The sequence below is a fragment of the Epinephelus fuscoguttatus genome, linkage group LG16, assembly GCF_011397635.1.
Source record: "Epinephelus fuscoguttatus linkage group LG16, E.fuscoguttatus.final_Chr_v1".
NCBI lineage: Eukaryota > Metazoa > Chordata > Actinopteri > Perciformes > Serranidae > Epinephelus > Epinephelus fuscoguttatus.
In genome coordinates, this window is record NC_064767.1 from 33,415,376 (window position 1) to 33,433,470 (window position 18,095).

At 41.1% G+C, this 18,095-nt stretch overlaps 1 protein-coding gene and 1 non-coding gene across 6 annotated transcripts in view; both read left to right on the forward strand.

The window, feature by feature from the left end:
• The first annotated feature begins 2,511 nt into the window (after positions 1-2,511).
• Positions 2,512-2,583, forward strand: trnae-uuc (transfer RNA glutamic acid (anticodon UUC)). Its single transcript has one exon. It is a non-coding gene; the product is annotated as a tRNA-Glu (tRNA).
• Positions 2,584-6,590: 4,007 nt separating this feature from the next.
• smap1 (small ArfGAP 1) overlaps positions 6,591-18,095 on the forward strand; it is a 190,508-nt gene continuing 179,003 nt past the window's right edge. For all 5 annotated transcript variants that reach the window (XM_049600392.1, XM_049600393.1, XM_049600394.1 and 2 more), the window contains exon 1: positions 6,591-6,888. In XM_049600392.1, the coding sequence (XP_049456349.1) occupies positions 6,771-6,888 (118 nt within the window). In that variant the 5' untranslated portion in view covers positions 6,591-6,770. The remainder of the gene's footprint in view (positions 6,889-18,095) is intronic.

An 18,095-nucleotide genomic window follows, 5' to 3' on the forward strand; every position in this document is an offset into this window, starting at 1 on the left:
AGTTAATGTGCACTCATCAACTCAAGGACCAAATCTGCATTTCATGTCAGCTTAAGAAGTCCTGACCCTACAGCTGAAAGACATGTGACTGCTGATGGAAACATCTGGAACCTTTTCATGTGGAATCCAAAAAATACAATAAATCATATCCACATTCATAATTAGCTGGCACTACTGAAGCATAAACGCACTTGGCGCCATCTTGGATTCTGAGGTTGGGGTTGGTAAGGTTCCTCTGACTTTCTGCATCAGAAATATGACTTCAGGGGGCTTTCCAGTTGAAATTTCCAACTGGGAAGTCGGAAATAGCTACTTCACAATGCAAAGGCAATAGAGTACATACCTCACAATGTGGTGCCCTCATCCCACACGGCATGGCATACCTTCACATTCTCTATAAAGAACAAGCAGAGAACTCTCTTTAATCAGACGTTACTTTTTTGTTATCAGCCTTTTAAAAAAATGTTTTAACATGGATAAACAACAAACACAATAATGCACGCAACACATAACTCCCACCCCCACCCCCGGCAGCAACCAGTCCACATAACGTTTGGCCTTAGCAGATCAACTGTGGAAGAAAATAAAGAAATTATAACAGTAAAAGACAGAAATAAAAAAATAAAAAATAAAAGATCTAAAGAGGAGGTATCATTCAGTAGGAGCAGCTTTTGACAACGTGGCACTTCAATATTGAGTAGATCAATTAAGGTTGTAGATGCCATTTTCCAAAAATACACCATCCATCCATCCATCCATCCATCCATCCATCTGTTTTCATCTGCTTATGTAGGGCTGGGTCGGGGGGCAGCAGGCCAAGCAAAGCACCCCAGGTGTTCCTGTCCCCAACAACACTTTCCAGCTGTTCCAGCTGCCAGATGAGATATGTAATCCGTCCAGTGTGTTCTGGGTCCGCCCCAGGGCCTCCTGCCAGTAGGACGTGCCCGAAACATCTCCAGTGGGAGGTGCCCAGGAGGCCTCCTGATCAGATGCTCAAACTACCTCAACTGACCCCTTTCGACTCGAAGGAGCTCTTAATTTGGTCATACAGGGACCGGATGGCCCGTAGCAGTGAGCCCGGTGCCCCATAGTCCTGCAGTACCCCCACAAGACCCCCCAAAGGACGCAGTCATAAACCTTCTCAAGTCCACAAAACACATGTAGAGTGGATGACCCCTCCAGCAACCTCGCAAGGGTAAAAAGCTGGTCCAGTATACTACCCCTGGGTAATTCCAATACATGTGCAGAAAAGACCCTGTGTCACCATAAGGGCAGAGCTCACAGACAGATTATGAACCTCATCAGATGGAGCTTCTTGGGAGTAAGATACACCCTATGCAGAAATTTGAAGTGCATGAGCTTGTGGTTGGGATTTTTTGAAGTACTATCTTAATTGTTCCAGACTGTAAACCATGTCATCCACAGAACAAGTAAAATCCCATCTCCAGATTTGATGGATTTCCAGAGGTTTGCAGACAGAAATTAAGAGTAAATAAATCTTAGATACTAAATGCTAAACTAATACTAAATATGGCTACATTAGTTCAAAAATTAGATCTAAAACCAGAACTTGAGATGATGTGTTTTTGTTATTTAGGTAATTGGGATCAAGCCTAGACTGTATTTATGAGATCAAGCGTGTCACTATGCTTATGGAGAGGAGTAATAACTACACATATCCACACAGCTGATAACTCACTCGTAGATAATAACTGCAATGACATAATCTTTCCACCAAGTGTCAGAGTTTCCTCTCTCTTTTAGTTCTAGTATGCGCTTGAAAGAAATGCAGTGACACCTGTTAAGTAAAAGCAAATTTGGAGAATCTTTATGCACACATATATAACCACAATATGTCTGAATGTTGCTGCAGAGGGTCACAGAGGTCACTGCCACTGCCTCATTATGAGATGCACTTGAGCTCAGTCTGACACCTGAAACTCTGACACAGACAGCCTTGTTGATAACTGTTTATTTATCCTAAAAAAATACCTGACTGTACAGCTTCGACTTCAGTTTAAATAGTTTTGAAATGTGTCATTTTTACATTGGAGTTTTGAACTGGAGGTGCAGGACAAAGTCCGGAATGGGCGTGTATGTTTGTTCTGTACAGCTGTGAAAGGTCCTGCATTGATATCCTTCACCACTTAACCTGCTGTCAAATACACCACGGCTACAACCAAACACTGAAGATGATTAGAGTGTGAATGTGTGATGTATTTTGATTAAAGAACAGTTAAATGTTTGATGTAACAGTTTGATGTAAATGACCTGCCGTTTTGAGCTTACCCACCATGCTGAATTGGAAGCAAATTCCACTGACCTCGGCTGTGTGGACATTATTAAATCATTGATTGATTAGATAGAAATGGCACATATTTATACCTTACCCTACCTTGTAGTACTGCCTCCTGATCTTAACATTGAAATCCCAAATATGAATGAACAAACCAGAATGAAAGACATAACAAACAAGTACAGTAAAATTTATAGCCCCTATCAATGCAACTTTCCCATATGGTCTAGCGGTTAGGATTCCTGGTTTTCACCCAGGCGGCCCGGGTTCGACTCCCGGTATGGGAACTACCTTTTAAGGGGCCTCCCTAGTCTAGTGATTAGAGCACTTGTCTTCCATGTGGAAAGCCCAGGGCTCGAATCCTGCTGGGGTCGATGTCAGCAAAAGCATGCGGTTGCAAGAGAATGCCACCACCGAATCCAGCAGGATCAGATTCCTAAGACAGTCACTCCAGAATCTGAGCGAAATCCTCCACGTGTGTGCATCTCGAGCCCCTTGTAAACAGGAGGTTCCAGACTTAATTAATAGGCTGGAGTTCAATAAGGTGAGAGATGGGGAACATCATGTAGGTACCACTGACTGTGCTGGATATATGTTATCCAGTCGTTTGTTGTTCTTGTCCATCATGCTACCTCCACAGCAGACTTTGGCGTACAAGAGTGCACTTGCCAACACCGATTGGTAGAACATATGCAGTATGTCACTTCTCACTTTAAATGACCTTAGCTTCTGCAGAATAAAGAGCATGCTCTGCCCCTTCTGGCTGAGGGCGTCTATATTTGCTGACTAGTCCAGCTTATTGTCCAAGGTATTTGTATGTTTATAACATCGCATTGTCCTACCCTTGGATGTTGACTGGCCAGAGGCAGGTCCACAACCATCTTCTTTGTCTTTGAAGTGTTTAAAAGAAGGCGCCACACTACACACACTCCAGTCACAAAAGGCCCTCAGCACCTCCCTGCATAGACCGCGGAACCGAGGGGGCCAGGTGGACCATGGCCCGGGTAACTTTTGTACTCTGACATAAAGGGCTGCATTGGGACCCGGCGGGACCCAACGCAAATAGTAATAGTCATTTTGATCCACACTCCACCAGTGGGTGGCGGTAATGGGCCAATTCACTGTTTGCCAACCGCCATTAAACAGTAGAAGAAAAAGAAGAAGAAGAAGAAGAAGAAGAAGACGTAGCCTAGCGACGGGATGTCAACACAGGAACTTGGTGCACATGCATGAGCGTTTCCACTCCATATTTATTCATAAATGGACGAATATGCCCTGAACCAGCTTTCATACCAATTTGCCGCTTGCTCCACCTGTCTGTCTGTCAGCTCCATCTGTCATGAGACAAACATGAAAGAAGACGTGCAGTTTATTGTGTTTCACCGGCGACGAGCTGTCATTATGCGCGACTATTACGCACGTCTGCGTGCTCTTTATAACTCACTGTGTGAACCTATGTTGCATAATAAAGATTTGCCCCCCTGTAATTTTTAACCGCCCCCTCAGTAACTTCATCCTGACACTTGCCTTAACCTCAATCAAAAACGCAGAACATAAACCACAAAATAAAAACCGTAAACGTAAATTCGTGCACAGTCAAAAACTGTTTGCTTCTCCAGCAGCATCATTGTCACAATAATCAATGAACTTGAAACACCTGTGGTCAATCTCAGCCACCACCACAAACAACTCATGGCTGCCCTCTAGTGGCGTGGAGGCGCATTACATTCAAACATAAATTACGGCTCTTACATGAATAAAAGCCTAAGTTGTAGCCTATCCGTGTTTTTACGAGCCAAGTCACCACATACCTTCACTCACTCTCACCAACTGCTGCCGATAAAAAAAAAACTCCCACTGACTGCTGCATATTGATTTGATATTAGTGTGCCTATCAAGTGCATTGTTTATCAATACGTCATGCATGAGCGTCGCGAGCTAACGGCGGGCACCTGCGCTGGCTGCATCTGGGAAAATGAAGAGACAGAAGTCGATATCTGATTTTCTTCAAGTAAACAGAAAAAACAAAATGATCAAATTACTCCAGCTTCCACTGTGGCCTCATCTGTGCCTTTATGTATAAAAAGGCTTGGCCTGTTGTGTGTGAATGTTAGAGTGGGATCAGAGGGGTTAATCTGAGCAAGCATGTGTTCGTGTTCATGCGTGTACTGTAGATGTGACTGTGTGGCGTTCGAATAAAAAAAAGTGCTCCGCAACGTCAGTAATATTGTCTGTTGTCTGTACTCTACTTTCTATCCATCCCTCGTACACGCCACAGTAGCTGTGTCCTTAGGGTATTTCTAAACATGGCAGAACTCAGACTGGTATTTAAAGTCCATTGTTAACAGTGTAAACAGGAATAAAGACAGAATAGTCCCCTGTGGAGCCCCAGTACTGCTCACAACTGTCTCAGGTACACAGCTCTCCAGCCAGACGAACTGTGGTTTTCCCGTCAGGTAGTCTGAAATCCAGGCAGTAAGGGAGGGATCCATTCCAATCTACTCAGGTTTGTCTCTGAGTATGGGGGTGTTGGATGTAGTTGAATGCGCTCGAAAAATTGAAGAACATTATCCTCACATAACCACCTGACTCATCCAGGCTAGAGTGTGACATTTCCTGTGTATGGTCTCAAAATGGCATTTAACACTTGATGTTTGGCAAACAACATTTTCAAGTATACACAGCATGGTCTCTCTGAAACACAAAACCCCATTCTTCTGTCCATGAGGACTAGAGTGCCCAAACCTCTACTTTGGCTTTCTTAGCTAGCGAGCCTGCCATCGTCTATTAAGCCAGCTCCAGCAGCGTTGTTATTCTGCGAAGCTTGGGTCTTTACATAAAGGATGTGACTGTGATGACAACAGCTGTGAAAGAGAAAATTTGGCCTGCGGATGACAGGGCACTTTAAAATTTTACAAAAACTCTATTGCACACTTACTGCTTATTGTTAGTGCCATCAGTTAAGTTACTACAAGGTTGGCATGCGTGCTGAATGATGCTGACGCCCTGCTTTATGCCATTCTTCAAGTACCAACCCTGTAAGCCTAGGGACACGCCGTGCTGGGAGGTAGGGTTTGTAAATCATTGAAATTATTCATGAAAGGTTGGCAAGCTGAGAAAAAAAAATTCTACTGAACATTTAGGAGATTTTTTTTTATTTTTCTAATTGATAAAATTATATCTTACAGCATTTGCAAGGAAAATGGGAGGCAGAGAACATTCAGACGCATTATTGGTTGCGAATCTTTGGTCTGTACGGGCATACCTCATTCTATTCTATTCTCCACTGAGAACTCTTGAATTATTACTTGACTAATTGAACGCTAGCCCAGCAGGGACAGGAGATGGAGGTGGAGGGTTGAGTGTGTCTCTAAACACCTCATTGATCGATTACCGCCTGGAGAGTGGAAACCAACTCTCCCCACTCCATCTGCTACAGTCAAGAATGACTCTGCTGGATCCTCTCTGATGGATGCTGGACTGACACAACACACATTGATGTAAAGCTGTTTTAGAGACACTTTATAGGGAGTAACATTGGGGATAAAAGCACCAGGTGAAAACTAGATTCTTGATCAGAGTCATGGTGAGAAGAAAACACCATGTTTTTGGATGAGTAAATGTCCCCAGTCAGCACAGATAGAAGTTTTGACTAAGAGTGATGACAGAATCCTAATAACCCTTACTACTACTATTGTGACTACTAGTGTCACTAATAACCGTAGCTGTTCAGATATTAGAAAAAGGAAACATAAACAGTTGCACAATTACTGAGGAGCATGAAATCACGGTGTAACTGGAGGTAAAGTTCCCACTGAAGAAGTAGTCTGCCCTATTATGTATTATTACCAGGTATTTTTTCTGCTACTTTTTTCTTCCTTTGAAGATAAGTTTTAAAAGTCTTATTTTACATACAATCAGCTTGTAAAATATGAGGCTTTTTTTTTTTTTTTTTTTAAAGATTAATGTATCTAATGTATAATAAAATTAAGTGGTTTCACCTTGACAGCATAGTTCATTTAAATACCTCACATGTTGATGTATCAGTATTAATAATCTATGTATTCATACCTACCATTCAGCTTAAAGTGTTTTCACTTACATGCCTGTACATTATAGCTATATGCTATGTTTATCTGGTTATCTATTTGTGTATATGGTACGTTTTATGTAAGTACATTGACAGCTAATGGAAACCAAAGTCAAGTCCCTTGTGTATCCACACACACTCGGCCAGTAAAGCTGCTTCTGTTCGTGCTTCATGCGCTGCAGTGAAAATTCCTACAGTCATGAAGGCAGCAGGGATGCTGCTGCCTTGGGTCCATATTACCTTGTTAGCAGGTTGCAAGCTAGCTGTCTAAAGGCGGTACAGTGCGGCTTCCCGGGGATGTCCCACCCTTTTTAATACAAACTGAGGACTCCGCGGTTTTTATCGGCTCTACACAAACAGGACTAACCTCCAAACTTTGGCGACATGACGACGCGGTCGGAGAGAGAAAAAGCCCAGAAACTGAATGAGCAGCATCAGGCCATCCTGTCTAAACTGCTGAGGGAAGAAGACAACAAGTACTGTGCGGACTGTGAGGCGAAAGGTGAGTCCGACAGTGTATCCTCTAAACCTGTGTGTCACAAATGTGACTGTGACAAGATGAAATGATGGGTGAATTTGGCAGCTAACGGCTTGCTAAAGCTAGCAATATACTGTAACGTTAACGTTATTCAGATGGGAGTCACTTATGTGAAGCTATGCTCACATCCCTCTGAGCCTCTTCGCCTAACTTAGTTGCTTCATGACAAAGTGTGTTATTCCGATGAAATTTATTTATTATTTTTTAATGTCCGTATATTTATGTCGTACAGTGCAAACAGATGCATTGCTGTCCAGTCAGAATTAAGCCCTTACAAATACTACTGAGCGAAATCTTGCAAGGTACCACAAAAACACACAACTTCCGTTACGTATTTTCAAAATAAAATCCTAATCGAACTCTTCCCACTCCCACAGCAGGGAAATTCACGTTACAGCGGCTCAAGAGTCAGAAATCAAGAGAAAAGTAGGAGAAAAAGTCATTAAGTGTTAAATAGGATAACAAATACTACAAAAACACAAATTACATAAAAAAAGATAAGTATATAATCGTATATACACTATATGCACATATGTGCAGATACTGTATGTTCATGATTGATAGTTGCACAGGATAACTGACATGCACACGTGGTGTGTAGTATTATTACAATAGAAATATATGAATATTATTGTACAGTAGTGGTGAAAGTATTACACATCGGGAAACTGCACAGGAATATTACAAAGTAGTATATTGGCAGGATATGTATGTAAGTATTTATGTTTAAATAGAATAAATGAATAAATAGAAGATACGTATAACCTGAGGTAAAACAGTGCAAATTAACTGTCTTGTTGTAAGTGGTGGGTAAGTGAGGCAGAGACAACAACAGAAAAGTTTACACCTTGACTATGTTTTATATAGTGGAAATTACACTCCGAAGCTTTGACAAATAATAGGATGGGCAATGTTGGGATTTGACATGGGGGCTGGTCTTTCTTCCCACCGGGCTATACATTTTTATCCTTCTTAAGAAGTGTCCTCGAAATTCTCTCTTATTTTGAAATCAGATCGCTTGTATTTCCGTTTTTTATTATATGCCTGCGGCTAACTTTACGCAGGTTGTGCCCGACAGTATCGATGTCATGTCCTTGACTGGTTTATTTATGAGCGGAAAACGTGCGTGTCCGGTGGAGGCAACATTAAATTACAAGTGTTGTTTGCTCGCTGAAAAATCCCGCGTAGAAAACCCCGTCAGCATCAGATACCGTGGGTTTGTTGCAGCTGCAGCCAACACCTTACCTCTGACCGGCGATGCCCTCATGAGCAGAACCACCCCCAGACTCCATTCAGAAATCTGAAAGTTTAAAGTTCCCACGCAGAGACTGTCAAATACAGTTTCATGGAAGATGTTTTATAAATCTTCAGGAACCAGTCCGTTATTCGGCATGCATCCCATTCATCACACAGCAGTGTATTCCAGTTCGTTTTAAAATTTACATGCATGTACTTGATGATTACCAGTGGTGATATGTTATTAAAAATAACATACTAACGAAATAATGTTTTTGCCCTATTGATCTAGCACAATAGCCACAGGATCGTGACTGTAACCTATACGCCCTAACCTTCTTGTGTGTTTGCCGACAAGTGCGGATGCATGAAATTCCCAGACTTCTGAAGTGAGCTTGAACAGCCCGTATCGGGGCTACCTATGACTGAGATTAAATGCCTTTTGCGTCATCACCATGCCTATGCTGCCATCTGACAAGTGTAATCTGTAGCACAGACCTCCCTTTACTAGTAAACCGGTTTTGATTATGATTTGCATCAGCCTGATGCTGCATCTTTTGTTCATTTAATATCAGTTATACCAATTTTTAATCTAAATAACATTTCATAAATTGAGCCTGGTGTTGCAGCTCCCAGCAGGCACATAGTGTAAGGTAAATGTACCATACAAATACAGTATAAGTAAAATCTTAAATTATTAATTAAGCTTTACATTTTATTCTTGACCATGGAAACAGCAGTTTGGCCAGAAAGCATTCATTACAACTTGTTTCTGAAGCTTTCACCACATCTTATGGCCTTCCACAGCGGATGGAGTCGCTCACGTGTCATGATGATGATGGTTTACAAGACCAGCTGTTATCATGTGAAAGTCCACACTGAGGTCACATGACAACAACTAAACAATATCCATGACAACTGAGCAACCTAATCCACTGAGGAAAGCCATGGGATGTAGTTGGACGCATTGAGACAAGTTCTCATGTTTCTCAGCTGTTGAGCAACCATAATCCACTGAGGAAGACAATGAGATGTGGTTGAAAGCTGCAGAAAAAAGCTAGTAAGTTTACCTTTAAACTACAAGGTCAACAACTGTCTCACTCAATATCATGCTTCTTTAAATGAGGGTTTGGCATGTGCAGATAAGCTGTCTTCTGTTCTGCATTGTTAGATTCCAGGCGTTTTGCTTTGCATAGGAACATTAGTGATAGGGCGTGTGGTTCCCATGTGAGTTGATTTTCAGCAGTGGCAAAGCTTGTTCTTGTAAATCCTTCTTAAGCATTACAGCTGGGAGGAAAGTATTGGATCCTGGAAGTTTTTAGCCAAACAAACTAATAAGCCCTGCTGGCATGCCTCAGAACCTGTCTGATAATAAGCAAATGTGAAGTTTGTTTTTGAATGAGACACTTGAAAATCAAAATATATAATCTTTTCACAAATTTAAAGATTTTATGTCTGAGCTGTCACTGCTGGTTCTTACCCAGACTATATATAATGTAGCAGCTGATCAAGTGAATAATCTGTGTCTTTTCACTGGTTAAATTAAGATTCTGATCTACTGATTTGTGTTTCCTGCATCAGTCAGTGACCCCTCCCCCTGCCCCCTGCGGCCTGCAGCTTGACTCATGTTTACTTATGTTACTCATAAAGCTGCAGCATCCAGCTATGCCTGATGAGTCACATTCACTATGTCATAGCTATTTATATCCAAACAATAAGTGGGTGATGTGGAAAAGCCTCAAAAATCTGAAGCTGAAACTTGAAATCAGTTAAAGTGTTTTTTTCAGTGCTGATTAAGTCTCAGGACCACTAAAAGTGGTGTTAACTGAGATCATGAAGAAATCACAATTTTTTTTGTTTTCACAGTGTGAGTGAGCTTCAAGTGCAAAATGATATAAAAAGTTGACACCAAGCAGTTAACACTTAGGTGAGAAGAGAAAAGTCTCAGAAGCACAGCATGGGGAACAGATGCATCTGCCACTGAGATTGTTTTCTGTTTGTTTCCATTTAATGCTTCCTCATTAGTACTTATTATGTAGTACTCATTTAAATTAAAAAATATAATGATGTGTAAAAATACAGCTGATTTACCTGCACAACACAAGTGGAAAGGCTGTCACTTTTTATTAGAAATTCAAACTTTGAAACTCATTCCAACCATGGGGTAGTAATGTAATATTGGAAATGTAATGAACTGTTAACATTCAAAATTTACAGTCCGTAAGTGCAAGTAGTTCACCCTGTAGTCCAGCAGAGGACGCTCTAACATCTCATTATCAGCTTTACCTGTTGTATACAGCACCCTCTCAGCCTCATACATTACATTTATATGGGTGGCGTTAAGGATAATTTAAATAAATTATTTGTTAGTTGGAATTTTCTCACACTCTACCCTTGTGAAACATGACTTCCCTAAAGTGGACAAACACTGTAGGTAGCTGTTATCAGTGAATGTCATTACACATGAAGTTATGCTGAAGATATTTTGCTAAATGTAAGCTAAATGTGTTTATAGATGATCTAAGTCTACTCTGAAATTGAGTTGTCTAGTTTAAAAAAAGAAAACTCAATCATTTCATGTTTGTTTTCACACAGACACAAGATAAGCTTGTGCAAATATATTTTTGATAGATGTTTTATCTGCCAAGCATTTGATCCACATAGAATGTAAAAGCAGTTTAATTTAAAAATATATAATTGATCACAGATGTGGTGACAAGATATGAACCAGGGCTGACACAGTTAGTCGACTAATTTGTTCATCAACAGAAAATTAATCAGTAACAAGCAAAAATAAACACGGATTTGCTGCATTTTTTCTCTCTTGTAAAAGTCCAAGAAATATCTTTGGGTTTAAAATTGTTGGTCGGGCAAAGCAAGACATCTGTAAATGTCACATTGGACTTTCAGAAATTGTGTTGGTATTTTTTTTTTTTTGAGAGAAAAAGTGAATCGATGAATTGAAAAAATGATCATATTAATAATGTATCATGCAGCCTCAGTATGAACACTGGTAACCATCAAACATTTTGCACTTCTGTGACATTCCAGCTGCTCCAGGGTCCACACTTGTCATCATGCCTATTGAAAAACCTTATTTGTCATTAATGTTTTTGTGCGTCCTGCTGGCAACAGGGTTTTTTTGTTGTCCCATCTGTCCGTCCATCCCATTCTCGTGACTGTGATATCTCAAGAACACTTGGAGGGAATTTCTGTAGATTTGGCACAAATGTCCGCTTGGACTCAGTGATGAAGTGATTAGATTCAGAGGTCAGTGTGACGTCACAAAATATGTTTTTGACCATAACTGAAGAATTCATACGCTATGATAGAATTTCACAGAAATGTCCAACAAGATAAAATGATGACATTTTATATCCAAAAGGTCAAAGGTCACCTTCACTGTGACATCATAATGATCTGGAAAAACACTTTTCGGGCCATTATTCAACGACATGACTCAGGAACAGAAATGGTGACACTAATCTACACTAATGTAGATCTTCTGAGCTGCCGGGTTGAAGATGTGCGTGAAGCAGCATGTTTTAATATTTAAGCTCATTGGTTTTGCTGATATTGAGCTTCAGGTGATTGTCATTGCACCGTGTGACACAGCTCTCTGTCAGTCCTCTGTACTGTCTCTATGTGAAGACAGCAGGTTTCTCACTGGAAGTTATTCACTGGAATTCTACGTCATGTGGTGATGACTTCCATTTTGTCAAAAAATACACTTCATTAACTTTTCATTAAGTTCCTTTAAAGTCTTCACCATATATATGAGTCTGGACAGACAGGAATGTAAAATGCACCTCGTCCAGTTGGCAGAAGCATACAGCTGTGAGGCGGTAACGTAATTCCAGTTTAGTTTTTGGGCTAAAACATAAAGGGCTTTTTAATGGAGCTAATATAGGTTACCATCTTTTTGTCATTAGTTTTATTCATTAACCCTGAGAACATTCCCCATGGTTTCACTGCACCAAGTTGACCTGGAGTTGAGATTGTTTTTATCAACTTCTGAATTTTTCTCTCTCTGAGTTGAGGCATGGCCGCCTCCACTGGATGCAGCGCACTCCAAACACAGTAGTGTATTAGCTTTTATTGATTTTTAAAACAAGCATTCACTCCATGGCTGATTGACCTCTCCGAGTGCAGAGCTCTGCTTTGATTGATCAGTTTGTTTTAGGGTCTGGCCAAACACTATCTGTCCTCCATACTGGCTGCAGTGTGTCGGGGTGTGGCAGCCCTGCTATGACCACTGCAGTGTGGTGACTCACCTTAGCCTCTCAGCTGTAATTTCACCCTCACTCCTGTCTCCTGTCTCCACACACTGCCCTACATTTCCTGTGTGTGTGTGTGTGTGTGTGTGTGTGAGAGAGGGATGGAGTCCTTATTGATTGCAATTCCATTTTCCTGTCCTCCTTGGCATCTCAGTCCGTCCACTACTTAGAGTCCAGACTATAATTTTCGCCTTTGGTTTTAACACAATCCTGTCACCGATGTGTCTAAAACGCTACACACACACACATGCTGGCAGTGTGTCAGTGTTATGATTTGTGGCTGTTGGTGCTCTGAGTTGGCACATGTTCTCTTCTGTGCTGGCACAGCAGATCTTGGCAAGCGCCTGCGGGGTACTCAGCGCTTTGACGACCTGTCCTTGGTACCTCTCTGCTGTCACACACATACTAAGGAACTGGCACAGGCCTCACACACACTCCCGCTAATTTGGACCCAGCAGCTTGCATACACACCTGCAATTGTACACCTTTTAAAGGTGTGAAGGACAGGTTAGCCTTGCAGTGTCCAGGGAAGGAGACGGTCATCAGTGAGAAGCTGCAGCTCAGCATGCGTGTAGGTGGCTGCTGGTTGGGTCAATGTCACACAAGTTGTGTTTGTTTCCGACTGGTAAGCAAGTTACATGCAAATGTTAAAAATACAATGCAAGCTCTGTTTATTTTTATGTTGAAGCATTTATAGTTTCTGTAAAAGGGCAGCTTTATGTCAGCATGATGGAGGGAGAGTGATGTGTTGTTATTGTTTGAGCTAATGTTGGCCATAAATCATCCTGATTAAGGGCCAAAACAAACACATGTATTTCACTGTTCTCACTCAGCAGCTAATAGCAATGATACTACAGCAGTGTAAGTGATATTGGTCTGACATTTCTCTCCAGCACGTTCTCTCAGAACACATTCATCACGTTGTAGTAATTTAGTGTTTCCATCAATATTTAAAGTCCCCCATAGACATATTTTGAAGTAATACTTATGCTAATATCTCTAATGTTATTTTCCCACATAATAGTAAAAAAAAATCTCTGAAAAGGGGTCGGCAGCAGATCTACTCTTTCTCCCTCATTGAGAAATTCTGGACCTGGCCTCTACCCGCTCACCGCCGCTGCTTGCAGTAGGTTCACTTTGCTTTCTCCTGTGCTGCTAGCGCTAGGTTGACCACTGAAAGGGCAGTACACATCAAGAGGGCTAGCGTTAGCATCAGAGGAAACACTGGAGAGATTCAGCCATACCTGTTTGTGCCTCAGTCAGAACCAGACTCAGGTGAGGAGTTTTTTTCTCACATTTTAGGGAAATGCAGACTACATTTACATGCACAAAATGTAAGCTGAATGTTCCTCTGATATTCCCATATACATGCAGCTGTAGTGGGTAGTGACCGAAAGAATGAGATTGTGAATACAAGCAGCCGAAATAAGTTTCCTCTGTGGGGTGGCCAGGCTCAGCCTTAGAGATAGGATGAGGAGTTCAGACATCTGGAGGGAGCTCGTACTAGAGCCGCTACTTCTTCGCATGGAAAGGGGCCAGTTGAGGTGGTTTTGCACTGATCAGGATGCCTCCAGGCTTGCCCACCTGGTGGGAGGCCTTGGTGTAGACCCATAACATGTTGAAGGGATTATATATCTCATCTGGCCTGTGAACATCTCAGGATCCCAAAGGAGGAGCTAGAAAGCGTTGCTGGGCAGAGGGATGTCTGGGGGCTTTGCTCAGCCTACTGCCATCATGACCCGGCCCCGTATAAGCATATGAAAATAGATAGATGGCTACATTGACATGCAGCCATACATACTCAGATTAACACAACATGTCGTTTATCACAACAAAATAAGAAAAAGTGGAACAGCTGAAGCTGTGTGCCATTTTGCTTCTTTGCATCAACATAGGACTTTTTAAAAGTTTTAACTGGTGGTGGACTTACTCGACTGGACACAGCCTCCTTCTTTCATTCTTTCAGCCACCTTTTTGAGATGGTTGGATGGCTTTTCTTTTAGGTATGCATCTCCACCCCAGCCCTGCAAACTGTTGGCAAGTTGGTTTGTGTCCAATGCACAGAGCTGACTGTAAACAGGCAAGAGGTAGCCTGGTTCCAGACCATAGACCCCGCCCACTCAACTGAGTAGGCTTGCATTACTGGTCTGGCATACTTCAATGAATTTGCGATTTATCTCGTCCAAACGATGGACGGACCAATGAACGCCGGGGGTCTAGCGATTAGCCAATCAGCGCCACGCTGATAACTGGTGAGGATAGCAACAATGGCGACCGCTACAGATCCTACAGACCACATTAACGATGCTATCGAGGTATTTCGCCACTACTCGCGTTAATGGAGGACCAAATTAAGGAAGCTGCTAAACTGGATTTAACGGCGATGCAGCTGGGCGTGCAAGACGACGGAGACATTTTAAACGGGCAATGCTCGCTTGTTTTCGGCACCCCCGAGGCATGGATACTAATGACGTCAGATTCTGGGTGAGTTGTTGCTCTCTACTGATTGGTTAGGGAAAAAATCAAATTCCCTCCCCCTTGTAAATCGCCTTCAATGGAAGCCATGTCAGACTGAAGATTCTGAGAGCTTCAGTCCGACACTCAGGCTAGGCAAGAAGCTCTGCTGCAACGAGGGGGAAAAAAAGTGGAGAAGCATATTCCATGTGCGCTGTATGCTTGTCCAGAGAATGCTTTTAGAACCCGAAAAATACAGGCATATCTCACATGTCCTAATTGGAAAACGCTTCATTTGGAAAATGGCCTAATTCAGAATATCCAATCAGAATATGGTGTTTACTTGACTCATATCAAATTCAGAGTATTGTCATAATGGGAATAAAAGTGGAAAATCAGTGTGTACAGTTATTGCCCCTTTCACTCGAGGAATGTGTATCAACTCTTTTGTGACAAACTTTGTACACATAGAGGTCAGTATGGTCAAGGTCAGACATTTTAGGGGACAAAGAGAAGGAAAACATTTTGAGTGAAGGGGGGCTAATGTGTTTTTTATAACCAACCAAACAAACATTTTTGTTGAGTTGACAAATCCGAACATACTTTACTTTACATCACACCATAATAACAATCTTTTGAAAGTAACCCAACTAATAACATTGAAGCAGACGTATTTGATTCTTCATGTGAAGTTGGTTTGTTGCCAAAAAGATTCATTTAGTCAGTGTTCCGTGAGGATTAGAAACTTGTCACCTTGCTCAAAAGATTTTTTTTTTTTTTTTAACCCAAGTCTGACATCATACAGTAGTGCATGGTGGCATTAAGGCGTCATATTAATGTTATTTTTTTGGTTGTTGCTCATTAACAAATTGAGAATAAAGTGTTGGTTTCCAGATTGTAGGGGAAGTCAAGTAGAAGTTAAACCCAGTTAACCCTGCCCTCTGTTTAACATTGAGAACTCATCCATGGATGGTATTTTATCTCCTAAGTGACCAAACTAATCTGCAATATTGATGAGATAAAACATGCAGAGTTGGATCTTTTGGGTTTCTTCTGGGCTATCTCTCTTATCTAGGTACATCTAGCTAAAACAAACCAGTCTAATACAGCAGCCTTGAATAGGGCTGCACCTGACAATTATTTTTATTACTGATAAATCTGCTGATTATTTTTATAATTAAGTGGTTGATGGTTTAATCTATAAAATGTTGAAAAAAAATGTGAAAATCTTAGAGCCTGAAGTGATGTCTTCAAATTGCGTCTTTTGTCCAACCAACAGTCCAAAACTGAAAGACTCCTCATTTACCATCATAAATGACAAGGAAAGCAGCAAATTCTCACCTTTAAGAAGCTAGAACCATCAAATATTTTAAGTTTTTGCTTAAAAAAAAGACAGAAAACAATCAGTTATCAAAATTGTTGGCCATTCATTTTCTTTAAAAAGACAAATCGATGAATCAACTTATCATTGCAGCTATAGCCGTGAAATAAATCCTCCTGTCATAAAGGTTATAACGTACAGGTTTTGATGAGGTGATTCAGCTGATGATTCAGTCACTTTAAGGGTATTGGTGCTCCATTCCTTTCAGATATCAACAGAAATAACCCATTCCCATGTAGTATCTAAACTTCTGTAGTCAAACAATACCTTCATTCAATCCTTTTTGTACCCAGATTTAGCAAAAAGACTATTTGTATGGTTTTGCTCGCAGCTAGTGGCCACAAGCATTCTTTGATTTACATGTGACTGGCCCACTACAGCAGTAGCTACAACCCATACACTTTGTGGTGTGGTGAAGTCCAGTATCTGACCAAGTTGACAGTTCAGCGTGCCAAGATGCCACTAAAATGTTCGTAATAGGGATGCATGATAATATTGGCACATCATCTGTATCGGCCGATATAGAGCGTGCCAGGGCTGATGTCAAAACCCAGAAGTTTAGCATTGCGCTGGTTCCTGGAAGAGAATGTGAATGAGATTTTTGCATTGCGTTTTGGATTATGTCAGAAAATAAGCTCTGTGGCTAACACAAGTTTATGATACTAGGTTTTGTTCAGCGAGATAATCTTCACATATGAACACCTTTCATACCGCATTTGAAGCTTAAATGCAATCGCCAGAAGTAAAAAGCTAACGTTAGGCTTTAACGGACTACATGACTACTCCACGGTCACATGACTCTTGACGTCACCGCCACTAAGTTTTCAACTGATTTCGGCCGCTTTATTTTAAAAACATTGTATAATGGGGAAGTCGGACTGTTTAAGCTAAATAAGAAACTGTAATGGCGGACTGCCAGCACTCTCGCCTGTTCGGGGGGATGACGTTTACTGTCCCCGACAGGGTTTATAGTCGTATTGAGCAACTTGTTAGCAACCGCCTTTTTTACGACACGTAAAAGCTTCAAAATTCACAAGTAGGGTATTTACTGACGTGTTTTACGTTGTAGAACAAAACCTGAAACTTGCTTAAGCTTTTGTTAACCACAGACCTTATTTGAGGCATTTTACCAAAATCCCATTCAAAAAACATATTGACTTTTTCATGCTTTTTTTTTTAACATGCTTTTTCTTATTTTGTACATGAATGAATATTTCATACATTGAAAATTATTGTATTTCATGTCTCCATCTGGGTCATCATGATAAGAGTATGCATGCATGATATGCATGATATAAGAGACTTGATGATCACGAAAATTAGGTGGGGAAAAGAGTGGATACTGTATATCGATATCACTATTGGTTATCAGTCAAAGGAGTTGTTATACATCGGCATATAGGATATTGGCAAAAAATCCAATATTGTGCATCCCTAATTCGGAAGTATGGATATAGTCCGTGCCCCTTCATTCACATGAAGGGTCTAGAATGGAGTAGAAGCAAAAGGTATCAAAGAACATACTCTATTGGTGTGGTTATCACTTTAAGAATACTGGTATTGGAACTGGTATGGTATCGTAGAGTAAATATTTTCGCATTAAGAATAAATCAATTTCAAAATAGTTCCCAGATCGAGTTCTGTCATTTGACGTATTGCTTCAGTGGATGATTGTCTGGTTTTGAGTGTGAACTTACTCTGGCTGTATTCACTACACTGCCTCCTGTCACCAGCAGATGGAATCATATCTTCACTTTCTCTATCCATCCATCCGTCACTTTGCTGTCTGCTGTCTGACTCTAAAATTCTGAACAGGTCAAAAC